The 15,532-nt window shown below is 46.2% G+C and overlaps 1 protein-coding gene across 2 annotated transcripts in view; it reads left to right on the top strand.

Annotated features, from left to right (window-relative positions):
- Positions 1–15,532, top strand: part of LOC126539960 (proteasome adapter and scaffold protein ECM29) — a 467,228-nt gene that overhangs the window by 420,814 nt on the left and 30,882 nt on the right. For both annotated transcript variants that reach the window (XM_050186788.2, XM_050186787.2), the window contains exons 39-40: positions 3,409–3,452; positions 14,776–14,833. In XM_050186788.2, the coding sequence (XP_050042745.1) occupies positions 3,409–3,452; positions 14,776–14,833 (102 nt within the window). The remainder of the gene's footprint in view (positions 1–3,408; positions 3,453–14,775; positions 14,834–15,532) is intronic.

Below are 15,532 nucleotides of genomic sequence, written 5' to 3'. Positions count from 1 at the left end.
GACAACCCAGTGTGTTTTGCAGGGCAATGTCTTCCAAACCGATTGTGACGGCAATTTAAAAAAAAAAAAATGGCTGTGGCTTAGCTAAGGTTAAGCCCAGGATGCGAAGCATACTAGCCTTTATTTTAGTTGTTGAACCACTGTTTAGCCTGGTGAACTGCTGTTGCTTGGCTATATTTGGTTCGGCTAGACGAAGAAACAACTCATGCGTTACTCTGCTTCGCCTTCAAGAGTGGAACGCGACAGCGTTCCCGTCGACCCGCCAAGGGGTGTAAGACAATGGGCTACGGCGCAGCGACTGCGCACCCCGCATTGGACGCGGTGAGCGTCGAGCAACGCAGCGTTCGGCGTGGCAACGAAATGTGCGCCTGAGCAAGCGACGCACGCCTGAGCCTTAGAAACAGCTTGTTTCTAAGGCAACACCGCATTCACTAGAGGCGCTTTTGTACCGCTTTGAAGCATCGTATTCGTGGCTCAGTGGTAGCGTCTCCGTCTCACACTCCGGAGACCCTGGTTCGATTCCCACCCAGCCCATCTTGCAAGAGTTGAGCCAAAGCCACCTAGAAACAAGCGCAGCTGCTTATTATACCGCCGCGACGGCGCGAGCGACGGCGCGAGTTGGAGCCCCGTTTCTCCTCTGTCGTGACGTCACGGTGTCACGTGGTCAGCCTTGAAGGCGACGCCGCGAGCGACGGCGCGAGTTGGAGCCCCGTTTCTCCTCTGTCGTGACGTCACGGTGTCACGTGGTCAGCCTTGAAGGCGACGCCGCGAGCGACGGCGCGAGTTGGAGCCCCGTTTCTCCTCTGTCGTGACGTCACGGTGTCACGTGGTCAGCCTTGAAGGCGACGCCGCGAGCGACGGCGCGAGTTGGAGCCCCGTTTCTCCTCTGTCATGACGTCACGGTGTCACGTGGTATTGAAGGCGACACCGCCGCGCCTGAGGAGCTGGGTTGAGCTCTAGTAATATGCTTCGCATAAAAGAAAAAGAAAGAGACGTATATAGGTAGCACCGGTGTATAAGATGCACCAACGAAAATTTCACAAAACAGCCGCAACACTGGGAGATAGGGTAATCTCATTCAAAACTAGAGGTCCAGTCAGCTATGAAGCTTGTTAATGAGAGTTGATTATATCTGTTGCACCATCGCAATTAACTAAATAAATGAAACAGAAGCACAGCATGTTGCCAGGTGCAGGTACATTATTCTGTTCGTTGAAGGAGCCAAGTGGATGATACTGCAACACTGCATATTGCTTTAATGGCACGCAAACAGGTTGAGATTGCTCAAAAAACAATTGTTTCATTAAATAGATTATTCGTGAAATTGTTAATGGCCAAGTCATTTGCATGTGCAGTGGTGAACCAAATGGTTTGCCACAGGCATTTGTTTTTTTAGTTGTATACTCCAATAAGCATTGTCATCCCTTATACGTGTATTCAATCAGAAGTGAGTATTCGACAAATTCTAATACAATGAAACCTCATTAAACCGTAGTTGGCCGGAGCTTGACAAATGTACTAAACGTTAGTACTGCTTAACTGAAATAGCATGAGATCGCCCACTTACCTGTCAAAAACGGAACTTGGAGAGAGTGCGATGAAAGGGGAAAAAATATGCAGTATTTATTTACTTTGCGTGACAAACGTGCTATTTTTGTTTGATGCCGCGGTGGCCTAGCAGTGACAACAGTGGCCTCAAACTTACTGAAGCTGTGAGCCAGCTTTTCAGCCAGCCCCCTCTTCTCGGCAAACACTCGCATGGCAGATTCTTCGTTGGCGTTACATATTCTACGTGCACAGGCGACGGTAGTGTTGCAGAAGTCGCGGGGCACCTTTTCATTGCGGGGTGCTGTTCTTGTCGCGACGATTGCATTCATAAAGCTGACGTAACGTGCAGCTTCTGCCACTGTCGGGCCTGCATCGCCCGTGCTGTCGCTTTCCGTGTCGTCCTCATCACTGTCGCTAGTCGGCACTTCGGCAACCACAGAGGCAACGATGGCGAAAAGTCGAACCTCGTAGCCGATATCTCTTCGTGGTCGCAGCAGCGCTGCTGAGCAACTGCTTCGCATTCCAAATGCCACAAATCGTAGTCAACAGCAGATCCCTGTCGCGTGCCAGCGCCTACTTCTTCAGGTCACGTTCGACAGCACGGACGATGTCTAATTTTTCTTCTATGCTGAGCACCTGGCGTCTTTCTTATCCGAGCTTCGGCGTGACACGCGTCTTCACTTACATGACGCCACAACGCTCTCTAGGATGGCACCGAAATGATGTTGATGTTGAAGTGGCTTCACACACAAACGCACAGGGTGCTTGGAGGCCGTTGTGCTGATTTCTGAGACTTGTTGTTCTGCCGAGCCGCCCAATGGAGACGAAGCACCGCCGTGTTTGCCCGACGAAAAGTGGAAGCACTACGTGTTAACTGATACATACGCAATAAGCCGGTACGGTTTATGCGGATACAAAACACATTATGTTCAATGGCCGCTGAGTCGGGGATTTGACTTTACTACTTTTAAAACGAAACTACTGTTTAAGAGAGTACGGTTTAACAAGGTTTTACTGTACTAAGTTCTCAAATTAAATGTGAATTGAATGCCAAAGTTTATTCAATATGCACGCACCTTAATGTTTACATATTCAAGTGTTGTGGGGAGCGCCCACTTCAATTTCCTCCCACATTATCGCGTCGTCCTGTTCGCACTTGGTGGTGGACGCGTCTAGCCGGCGTAGACATGGGAGAGAGGCACTACGTGCCCTCCCCTTCTCCATTCCTCTTGTGACGCATGTACCCCTTTCCCTCGATCCGGCTCGCGAGAAAAGGAGAGGTATCCGATGGGCGAACAGGACATTCCCCTTGCAAAAGGTAAGGTATAAAAGGATGCCACCAGGAGAGACCCTCTCTCTCTCTGACACCCGACCCTTAACGTGCCAGACTGGATTACCCGCCGCGACCTGTAAGTGACCTCGCTTGCCTGACTATGCCAGGCAATGAGGCAAGCCTATTTATTACTTATTACAGAGAGGAATTCCCTCTGCCAGTGTTTTGTACTGCTTCTAGCAATAAACATTGTTGCAGTTGACGCCGCTGGTTGCCTTATTCGTTCGACCCGACATAGCTGTCATTACACATGCTACAGGTTGGGCAGTACCACAGAACGACTGTGTGGGGCTAGATCTGGAGCTTGCTTTTAGCCCTAGCCGCACACAGAGTAGAGCCCCCACAGTGTATAGAATAAACGGTGTAGACAGACAAGTGTACACACACAGATGTTAGGCACAAGCTTACTTGATGTGTTTCCGCTGTGTTCACTGATGCTCATTTTCTATGCTTGAATGTTAGCATCACGTGTACACTCTACATCACCAAATGCCCTTGGTTTTTTGTTTTGTTTTTTCAACTGTCAGGAATCCCTCCTGGAGGCCTTGTCAATTGTCTGCAGCAAGTGCATGTGAGTACTTGAGTGTCCTGGCTGCTTCGTATTAGCTTAGTGATTGTCAGTTCCTTTTAAGTTGTGTTTTTGAAATCTTCAGAATGACTTCTTTCAACAACAGAAAGATTTGAAGGGCACTTAAGCTTCGCCTTTAAGAGTGGAACGTTACAGCATTCAAAGATCCCCGACTGCTTCTGACACTTCCTAGAAACTGCAGCTTATGTGACCATAATGTTTACTGGGAAACGCTGGCAGCGAACGCTATTCACGAAGGCGAGTGGGCAAGCTTTCTGGTAGAAAGGGCAGCCTCTTGCATGTGCTGTGGATGCCCAGAGGCGAGCACCATCTGGATGGTGGTGTTGCAAGGTACCGAGTGCAGTACACCGCTCTATGAATGGTAGAAAAGCTGGAAAAGGGGTTTATATTTGAGTTTCCGCGTTACAGAATTATGTTTTCTGGTGTATTCAAATTACAGTCTAAGGCTTTCATTGCTGTAGGATGTGTTAAGTCGTACATGACTACTTTTCTGACGCATCTTATTTTGAGGAATTCAATTAGTTCAGTAACGTCTCTGCGCCATGCCAAGGGCCTGCATGCTTGTGGTTTGGAATGATTTTTCGCTTTACGACATCCGACGCAATACACTGATACCAGATTTTATGTGACACGGGGCCCTTAATGCTATCGCGCTAAAGAAAGAAAAATATTTTACGTATTTTTAAAATAATGTTAGAGCGGGAAAAAAATGTTAAGTGTGGAGTATTCACAGTTTATTCAGTACATAAATAAACTAGGGGTGTGCAAATACCGAATAGTAAATTTCGAAGTGAATATTGGATAAGACATTTTGCCTATATTGTCTTGTGCTTCCAGTTTTGCACAAAGTCTTTGTACTTGCTCCTCCCTTATGTAAAGCCTCACTAGGGCCTTTAAGGGTAAATAAATGAACGCATGAATAAATGAAATTAAAAAAGCCGAACAAAGCCGAATGTTGAATATCACAAAATTTATCACAAAGTTTAATGCTTACAAATTTTTGTACAAGAAAACAAGATGCTGCACATGCATGGGGGTCTACTAGCATTGCATAACAAGAAGGTTGCAAGCTATCAGTAACTTAGGCACCTAGGAATCAGTATGCACAGTATGGTATGCGAACACCAAATTAGTATGCTGGTACTGATTACAGCTCAGTCCTATATGAAAGTCTGGACCATATTTCTTTATCAATAGAATGTCTGTTGAATAGAATCAAGTGCCTTCTACCCTCCGAAGCTGAAGAAGTAATGAAGTTATATTGTACTGAATATCAGATGAGATGTTTGGTTTAATAGTCCACCACATTTTGTGGCAATCTTTTATTCCATAGGAAGTTTTTCTTTCCAGTATTTCTCCAATATAAAGAAGGGTTTTCCTAGATATACAGGCAGATGGATTTTGTAGGCTATTGTCAGCTCATGAAGGTCAATCAGCAGAACAGATGAAAGCGCACACTGCACATATATTGCCACAGAGCAGAATTAGTGAAGCGTAGGTGTATTTACAGGTTATTTACAAACTGCAGCAACGCTCCATACACAATATGGCTGCTCAAACCAGCTGCACGCTCTCCTCGCCAAACCGTCTTCCTTGTACATGGTCACACCATTCCCCACTGCTCCATAACATCATGCCCCAGTTGGAAAGTCGCCATGGAAAGCCGCCGCTATTGTGTATGGGGGCAAAATCACAGTGAAGTAAGGTTTGAGCCCATACATGTGGGCAACATCAGTGGGCACAGGGGCAGACAATGAATGATATTCCAGCGGGGATACTGCGAAGTTTACATCACTGAGATGGGACAGGATCTTGCAAGGCCCTGTGTAACACGGGAGGAGTACAGGATGATGCAATGGCATGACATCCATAGAAGAACTAGAGACCCCAGGAAGAAACGAACGTCCTGGTGGTGGCTGTCGCACCTCGTCTTCTGTGCAACCTGTGAGGCAGTGAGCCGCAAGTGGGCAATGAGGCGAGCTGTGTGAGCCTGTGCGTAGATGTTGCGGGCATACTCGGTTAAAATGTTGGTTGCGGGTGGAAGGAGTGTGTTGAAGGGCAAAGTTGGCTGGCGGCTGAACAGCAGATAAAATGGACATAAACCGCTGGTCTCGTGATGGGACGAATTACATTCAAAGGTCATCATGTAGGGTAATGCGTTGTCCTTGTCACTGTGGTCTGGAGAAACATACATGGATAGCATATCCGTCAATGTCTGGTTAGGCCGCTCAGTTAGTCCATTCTGTGGGTGATGTGTGGTGGATAGTTTGTACCCGGCAGAACAGGAACGAAGACCTTCGATAACACAGGACAAGAAGGTGTGGCCACGATCAGTGAGCAGCTGCTTGAGTGCGCCGTGATGTAGTATGACATCATACAGAAGGAAATCCACAAAGTCCGTAGCACAGCTTGTCGGCGGTGCTCGTGTGATTGTTTAACGCAATGTGTAGTCAGTCACGACAGCGATTTACTTGTTGCCGGTTTTAGATGTAGGAAAAGGGCCTAGGAGATTGATGTCGATGTGAAAGAATGGTTTGGAAGGGACATCAATAGGGTGTAGGCATCCAGTGGGTAATACAACAGGTCATTTGCGGTGCTGACACAGAGTGCACATGCAGCAACATAGCAGCACACAGAGCGATACAGGCCGGGCCAGTAAAAGTGTCGTACACAGTCTTAGGTACGGGAGACACCTAGGTGGCCGGCACTGGGTGCACCATGCAGCTGCTCAAGAACTGCTGCCTGAAGATGTCGTGGTAGAACAAGCCAAAGTTCTGGGCCTTCATGGCAGAAGTTGCATTGGAACAGAACGCCTTCACAGAGTATGGATGTGCTAATAGCGAGTTGAGGATGCACAGAAGCTACGCGATCAATGAGGAGACTTAAAGAGTCATCACAGCATTGTTCATTGCGAATGTCACACAAGTTTCAAATGGCCAGGATGCAAGCATCGGTGTCATGGCCATCATGGTCTGTACTGTCGACCAGGTGACGGGAGAGACAGTTGGCGTCCTTGGGTAAATGGCCAGAATTACAGTGCCACCGACCCAGTTTCCCAGTTGGGTCTTTAAGCAATGAGAGCCAGCACAGGGCTGGTGATCAGTGAAAACAAAAAATGGATGGTGAAATAATTAAGGGCAGAATTTGGCTACTGCCCAAACCAACGCCAGACACTTGCGTTCCGTGATAACGAACTTCTGTTCTGTGGACGAGAGAAGGCAGCTAGCATATGCAATTAACGTGCTGTGCTTTGTTCTGCTGTTGAACAAGAACAGCTCCCATTCCATGGCTGCTGGCATCTATGTGAATTTCAGTAGCAGCAGATGGGTGGTAGTGAGCCAGCATAGGGAGAGCCGTTGGCAAGCAGGCAAAGGCAGTGAAGGCTTTGGCTTGTGCAGTGCCCCATGAGACGGAAATATCTTTTTTGAGTAGGTCGGTGGGCGGGTGGGTGGTATTGGCAAAGTTCTTGATGAAGCAATGAAAATAGGAGCACAGTCTAACAAAGCTTGTGATATCTGCTGTGGATGACGGTATCGAAAGATTTTGCATGGCGCAAATCATTTCAGATTCAGATTGAACTGCTGCAGCACTGACAAAATGGCTGAGAACACTAGTCTGGCGACATCCAAAGTGGCACTTGGATGAGTTGAGTTGCAGGTTGGCGCGTGGTAAAACAGCAAGAATGGCTGACAGACATGTAAGGTGACTCGCAAATGTGGGCGAAAAGCTTTCACATCATCTAAATAATGTCGCAGCACTGTGCGACTGAGGCAGAGAAAGAATAAATAGTGAGTGCGCGCATGATCTCTGGGACTCTGCACCGGCTGGGCCTTGCCTGTGGCTTCCTCCCAGACCTCGTTTCCCCTGTAAATAAACATCTTACATCTTTTGTATCATCTTTGGTGGAGGTGCGGGGTAAATCCTGGACGACCCAGCTCTACCAACTGTTCGATGAAGTAGACGCCTGGCCGTTTAATGACCACAAGCAGCGGACATAGTAGATTACGGAGAAGGCAATGACGACCCCACCTGTGGCGAACCAGACAGCAATCAAGCAAGGCAGGCTGGCTACTTGACACTGCTGTGAGAGCCACCCACCTTTTCGGGGCAGGCGAATGAGTAAGTCACCACAACCACTGGAGCACTACGATAATGATATTTTTTTTTCTCGCTGGAACCACGCTCCTCTGGTTTTAAAACCACGAGAACGTTCTGACAAACTGAGATAATTTTGTAAAAGAATTCACCAAGTGCTTCGGGGACCCGATCTCTAAGAAAAAGAAGGCTGAGCAGATGCTTTCTTGATGAGCTCAGTTACCTGGTGAAACTTGTGCAATGTACATAGAGGCTGCTTTGAAATTATGTGGAATTGTCAGCGCCACCATGACAGACGAAGACAAAGTAGGACATCTGCTTAAAGGAATCGCTGAAGATGTTTGTAATTTTCTTATAATGAAGGAAGATCTTAGTTGTCCGATTTGAAGAAACACTGCCGGGCGTTTGAAGTGCTGAAAATGAGAAGGATTGGACCAAACTTCGGATGCTTGGACAATGTCACTACTATTGCAAATGTGTCTGTCCCAGCCCATGACGACATCTCCTCGGTTATTCGGCAAGTGGTTAAAGAAGAGCTTGAATGCCTTAAAATTGTTTACGATGCTCATGTGTGCCATCAGAGTGCATTTGACGATACCTCTCGTGTGCCACTGGCCACCTGGGCACGTCAGAGTTACCGAGTGCCTCGCTGAACCTATGCTGATGGTCTGGAGAGCAGCAACTTACCACCGCAACTGACAAGTCTGGGATGCCGGCAAGATGCACCACAACGATTTGTTCCGCAGGCTCTTCCCTTTTAAAACCAGTCTGAGAGTACATTTCTACCTCTGGCACCCATGTCATTGGTGTCACCCGCGACAAGCCGCGACTCTGGCATTTGCTAGAGCTGTGGTTTGCCTAGACACATTGCTAGGTATTGCCACCGCTGCCAGCAGCATGCTCCAAGGTTTAATGCCTATACACCCCGCGTGCCCGCTGACGAGTCTTGGCCGTGTCCCAGTTCCTTCCGATGGGTGCAGCAGGGATGCGTGAACCGCAGTGACTCTTTCGTTTCTGAGCGCAGCCTTACACCACCACCAACACGACAACGGCGCTCTCCGTCACCTCGTCGTCGCTCGTTGTCACTGCCGCCGCTGGGGAAACTAACTGGTGCGACCGATGGGGGTGAGGCCGCAATATAGACAACAATTTTGCCCCTTGTGCAATAATGTTTAAAAACAAAGTGTGTGTTTTAGTTGACAATGTGCGTGCTTTTGCTTTATTTGATACCGGGGCGACAGTTTCTGTTATGAGCCTGCCCTTCAAAAATCGTCTTGGACAAAAAGTTATGTTTTCTTGGGATCGGAACGCTACCTTCCGCGGAGCTGGCGGGGAAATCTTACGCCCACTTGGGGCCTGTTCTGTTTCAGTTATGATAGGAGACCAGACATTTCGAAGTGAGTTTACTGTGCTTGCACGTACAACACATGGCATTATTTTAGGAATTGATTTCTTGCGCGAGTGGGGGGCAACTTTGGATTGGGGCACTGGCACAGTTTCTCTTCGCTGCAACGCACAAACTTCAATGACAGATAACACCAATGATGCCGCGGACGTTCTGTTCGTGTTGCAAGATGTGTGTTTGCCCCTCAGACTGCAATGTTTGTACCTGTCAACACTTCTCACCTCCATATGGGTTCATGTTGTGGTTTAGCCGAGCAGGATTATAACAATGCGCTCAAGAAAAATGTGATAGTCCCTCACTCCCTCATTGTCACCACTGATGGGTGTACTCATTTGTGGACAGTGAACGTTTCAACCCAATCCATAACGTTGCCGCTAGGACTTAAACTGGCCAGTTTTGACGAACAAGTCATTGTCAGCATCGAAACAGTCGAAATATCAACTGCCGAAAAAAAATACAACCCTCATTGCAGTTATGATAATTCTGCTGACTTTAAGCACATAATTAACAAGTTGCTGTCTTCTAGTGAGCACTGTCTTCTTCAAGGAGCGCTCGCTCGCTACGCCACAGTGTTTTATTTTGCTCAAGACCAATGAGCGTCCTATATACCACCGGCGTCCCGTATGCAACACCGCATCCATACAGGGCAAGCAGTGCCAATTCATCAGAAGCATTATCGTGTTTTACCTTCAGAGAGAAAAGTCATCGCCGAGCAGGTCGAAGAAATGTTACGGAAAGAAGTGATCCAGGAATCGTGTAGCCCCTGGGCTGCTCCTGTGATCCTAGTCAAGAAAAAAGACAACTCATGGAGATTCTGTGTGGACTATCGCCGCCTGAACACCATCACAAAGAAAGACGTGTACTCCCTACCATGAATAGAGGACGCCTTCAACTGCCTCCACACTGAATCATATTCCTCTTGTGTTGATTTACAGTCAGGATATTGGCGAATTCCCGTGCACTTCTCAGACAAGGAGAAGACAGCCTTCGTGACAACTGACCATCTCTTTGAGTTCAACGTTATGCCCTTTGGCTTATACAACGCTCCAGCGATATTCGAGCGATTTATGAATACCATGCTCTGCGGACTCAAATGGGAAATTTGCAGGTGCTATTTAGACAACGTCATTATCTACGGCCGGACATTTCACGAGCACAGTCAGCTCCTGTCAGTCGTTCTTGACCGACAGCAAACTGTCCTTATATTAAACTTGAAGAAATGTCATTTCGGTGAGTGTCAAGCCCTCGTACTAGCCTTTTTGGTCAACAAAAACTGCATACGACCAGACCCTGAAAAGATAGCAGCAGTTCACGACTTCCAACAGCCACACACGGTGAAAAATCTGCAAATCTTTTTGGGCCATTGCTCATATATCCGGCGCTTTATCAAGAATTTTGCACAGCTTGCCTCTCCCCTGACGTCTCTCCTTCACAAAGACACCCCATACTTGTGGACTGCTGACTGCAAGTTGGCATTTCAACAGCTGAAATTTTTGTTGACTTCTGGACCGGTTCTGTGGCATTTTGATCCGGAGGCATCAACTGAGCTGCATACTGACACCAGCAGTGTGGGTTTTGGTGCTGTGCTTGTTCAGATCTGCGTTGGCCGTCAGTATGTCATTGTCTATGTTAATCGGACACTTACAAAAGCGGAGAAAAACTACACTGTTACTGAACTCGAGTGTCTAGCAGTCGTCTTTGCCAATCAGAAGTTCCGTCCACATCTACACGGCCGGGCATTCACAATAGTGACTGACCATCATTCACTCTGGGGTTGGGGTTGTCGCTGCTGGAGCAGGCCCCACCTTCTCTGTCATGATGCTAATACCGAGGCGATGACTGCTGCGGAGCTTCGTGGTCTCCTAGGGCTACCCCATGCCTCCGCCAAAATGACACGGGGCAGAATTAATGAAGTGTAGGTGTATTTACAGGGCATTTACAAACTGCAGCAATGCAGCATACACAAGATGGCTGCCTGAACCAGCCGCAAGCTCTTCTCGCCAAATCGTCCTCTTTGTTCATAGTCGCACCATGCCACACTGCTCCGTTACATCACATGACTTGATCACCGCTTCACGCGTAGCCATCAGTGTAGCTGCCAACAACAGAATCAAAACTCGAACGGGATCGAATTTTTCGTTCGCAATTAGATCCTTTGTTTAAGCTATGATTGAGAGACAATTGCAGTCAAGAATTTTGATTCGGATCATATTCGATTGCAATCGAAAGTGGCTCTGTGAAAACGGTATTATTCACTCCTCACTCTTCCCTTGTGTCCAAAATAGTCAATGTTGCATGTCAGCAAATGCAGCAGAGCGTGCAGTGCTGCACATAAAATAGGATGCCACACCGTACCGTTTGTTCAGCGCTTAAAAAGCGTTCGGGATGTGCTCACTATATGAGGAAAAGAAAAAATACATTTTGATTAGAAAAGTGGGGGGTGCTTACTTCATGTTAATGCATTCATTATGCGAGTAAAAACTGTAATCACTTATCGTGCATCTCGTGAAAAGTGCATGCAAGGTGGTATCGTCTGCTTGCAAGTGCCTGACTGTAAACGTATTGCATGACTATGAGACAACAGTGCAGGCCAGCATTTCATGGAAATGCTTTGAAAGATCAGAAACAAGATAGCAATCGGGGTTTGTGCAACTCATAACCCTTAATGGTGTATGTGACAATGTCAAGTCTAAAACGGGCGAGTGCAGAAGTGAGCATGTGATGCAGTTGATTTCCGTTACTTCGATCCTGACAGGAACAACGAAGCTGGTTAAATTATCTGACTGGTTAAATAAAAAAAAAAAAGAAGAACGCTGACGCGCACCGTAAATTCACTTTACACTGTTGCTTTTAACGTTAGCTTCGCCACAATACAGCCCTGTTAAGTAGTGAAGCATATCAAGCGAGGAAAGTTGCTACTGCTATTTCACACCTTCGTTAGTTTACACATGCGCATGCGCCTCCTCAGGTCACATTACGAGCACTGAGATGCCTAATAAGTTTACTGACAGGCCTTCATAGTTTTAGATAGGCCCCTGCTCTTTTGTTGGCTTTAAACGTCCCCTCAACTTTCTGAGTTTTTTTCATCTTGCCACGTACCATTTCGCTGGCTTTCCCAAAACACAGATGGCTTTTCTCCGCTTCTAGGTGCTTGGCGCTTCCATGCGCGTATAATTAAGGAATGCGTAACTAGGCCCCATTAACAGTCTCATATATGAGACACACATAGCGGACAAAACGAGGCCTGAAATCACCGCAGTAATGTCAGAAACGGCTCTGAATTGCTGCCAGTATGCTTATTGTCTAAGTACTCATACTGTGACCAGAGACGGCATGTGTGCAAAATCGATTCTAGCATTCTTTTTTTAGAACTCACAGGAGGTAGCAGCACCATCGTGTGAGCGATGCTCATTCCATAAAGGTACATTCTTTTAAACATGCAGTTGTAGCCATACATGGTGACCCTCAAAGTGTTCAGGGAGTGACACATGCACTGGTTTCATAATATAATGGCAATGTGCAGGCGGCCAATTCTCATTCTGCGAAACATGGTTGTATAAGTTGGACTGGTTAAACAAGCATTGGGAAGCAACATGGTTTTGTCTTATATATGAGCAAGAATGGGTTCACGGCACAGAGCAGTCCCAACTGCCTGCTCACTACAGTGAAAATCATGTTTTGTTTTCTTTTGGAAACATTTCTTTGATCATTGTACAACTGTTCAAATCTCCACTGCTAGATTGATGACGTTCTACACGATAAAGGGGACAATGGGAGACATTCTGTCTTTGGACTGTCAAGCAGCAAAGCAAGGAAACCCACTCCAACACTGTGTGGCTGACTGCCCACCTATCTTTGTCTACTGAAAACAATAATGAAAAAATTTTAAGATATTGCATTGCGATTTTTTGCAATTTAACAAGAACCTAATGTATACAGGTGAAACAAGCTTGAGTTGATAATTACTCAAGCTCATGTCAACTTGAGAAGAATGAGGAAGAGCCGCTACACTGTGAAATAGCTGGACTTTTGAATTTGAGATGAAATATTCTGTCGTAGTCTTCGCAGAAATCCGCAGAGCTGTATCTAAATGGCCATGGACAATGTTGAGGCCTATGTAGATAGAACTTTTGAAGTACAGACATGATGTTTGTTACTTTCCATATTTTGTTTACATGAGGGCCCCTGACTCTGATACCCTATACTACTGCTTCTTGGAGCACCGTAACTATTACCGTAACGACCTTTTTATGACCAGTTTCAGTTTTGTTTGCCAGTAGGTGTAAGTGTCCTGACATGATGCCATGGAAGGTGGTCATGTAGCAGCAGAACAGTGTGACATTTTGGCACTCGCTGCAGCTCGCTCGGTCATCTTGTGTGCTGCTACAGGTAAACCTCAATATAATGAACCTCAATATAACAAAATCGATATAACAAAGTATTTAGCTTTTTATAATTTTTTGTCCATAGAACACCATGTGCTTTAAACCTTAATATGGCAGTGTCTTATCGGCGGTTGCAATATAAAAAAATTTCACTGCCACCACGAAGGAATACTGAGGCAATAAATAAATGTGGCGAGGACGCAGATTACCAAATGGTTGAATTACATGTGGCTGCTTGTAAATGGACCTCTCAAATTGGATGCCGCATAACAGAGAGTGGCTGCCGATCCCTATTTACGAAAGCGGAGATAAAAACCTTTTTGCGGTCATGTTCCTTATAAAGTCGAAGTGCAACAAGATCCTATTGCACCTTATGTGCCATATGCTGTTGGTGCAAGGGAAAGCATGAGAGGGTGAGCTAAAAAGGATGTTGGCTTGATGACTGCCGTATTCTCACATGAGCAAAGGGTCGGGCAGGTGAGTACGCATCTCCTCCTGTGGCCCGGCTGTGCCTGTGCAAGGCAGGGCTTAGTGCATATACGACCCGCACACCCTATCCTGGAAGTGCAAAGCATGGGTGAGCCAAGGTAGCTGCAGCTTCGTGAACACTGTCATCCGGCTTGCTTAGTGCTGATGGTCATGTAATCGCACGTTTTTGTGACGCGTTGAAGCAAGAGGCAGACAAAACATTCGCTACCCTCTACTTGTGCTCTTCACAATAGCATCGTCCCACTGTGGGCAACACTGTCAGCAGTGGTGGCAGAGTGGACGTGAAAACTTGGTAGGCTTCACTTTTTACTGTTGTTGTGAAGATATTGGCAGAGCATGAAACCATGTCTTAGGTCGCCAACTCTCAAATTCAGCGAAATGAATTTTTATTTTTTTCAGATTGAATTTAGTTTTTCTACAATAGGCCCAAAATTTGGAAGATTATGTCTCCTTCCTTAGGAAAAAAAAGTTTTGTTGCTGACGGTACTTATTTTTATGAAAGGTCAATGTCCAATATAACAAAATTTCTGTATAACGAAGTGCCAATTTAACCGGCTTTGTTATATAGAGGTTTAACTGTACTTGTAGCATGGCTTGTTGTAGCAGCATACCAGACGAGATTTTTTTTTAGTGTCTTCAGGTCGATGACTTCCATTTGAAGAAAAAAGAGTAAACATTCAGAAATGTAATGTCAATACTCCTTTAAACATAAGAGCTCTTAATGTCCATTGCATTGAAATAAGTTAAGATTGATCTCCAGAAAATTAACCTTGTTTTATAACTTCAAGTTGACAAATGTCTGAGATCAGCAGTGCTGTGGCTTTCCACGCAACCCTGTAGAAGTAGCCAACTATGTGAAAATAATTGGCAATTCTCGCCTTGATGGTAATGCTTGTGTGTTCTGCATTTGTTCCTCCTCTTCTCCTCCCAGTGCAGGACCGCAGGTGGACAATGGCCGGCCACTGGCACAGCAGGCCCTGCTGAATGAGGTATCTCTCATGTTGTGTCAGCACTGGACGACAGAGGCCAATAATCATGAGGGACTTTGGCCTCTGTCTCTTATTTTAATTAGAAAGGGCATTCAATTCTCAACCATATAGCTGTACACGAGATGCCATTTGCCATCTCAACCTGCCACTTGTTCAGACCCTTTTGTCATTCAAGAAAGTGAAGGGCTCAGACATTGTGTGCACTGACACTTTTTTGCTCCCATGTCGGTCTCTCCCGTTTTAAGTCTGCAGTGAAACAACTGGTCACCCAGTAAATGTTAACATGTCTGAAAACATCGTTATAAACATTTGCAAAGATTTTAGAGAGGCCATATTCCTTCACATTTGGTGTCGAAAATGAACTCGAGGGTGGTGTCAAATGGAGAGACTTTTTAAAGTTTTTATCATTTATTTAGTTGTTCACCGCACACCTACAATGCATCGGGAAAGTTTACGAGGCGAGTGCTAGGAGGGAACATTTCAGCACCCTGTGTGACCTTGGCATCTTAGGTAGTTCTGGAGAGGATAGAGGAATTGTTGTGGCAAAGCTTTAGTTAAGAGTTGAAATTAACGAAAATTAGCACTCATAAGCCTGGGAAATGCACGATCAATAGTCAGTATCTCTGCAAGCAGTGAACGAGTATGTTTACCTTGTCAAAATGGTCACATAGAGGTCAATTGGCAGAGGGATAAAAATGG

The sequence above is a fragment of the Dermacentor andersoni genome, chromosome 2 (assembly GCF_023375885.2).
Source record: "Dermacentor andersoni chromosome 2, qqDerAnde1_hic_scaffold, whole genome shotgun sequence".
NCBI classification, from domain to species: domain Eukaryota; kingdom Metazoa; phylum Arthropoda; class Arachnida; order Ixodida; family Ixodidae; genus Dermacentor; species Dermacentor andersoni.
Note: the sequence above shows the minus strand (reverse complement) of the source record. Positions and strands in the feature narration are given on the sequence as shown.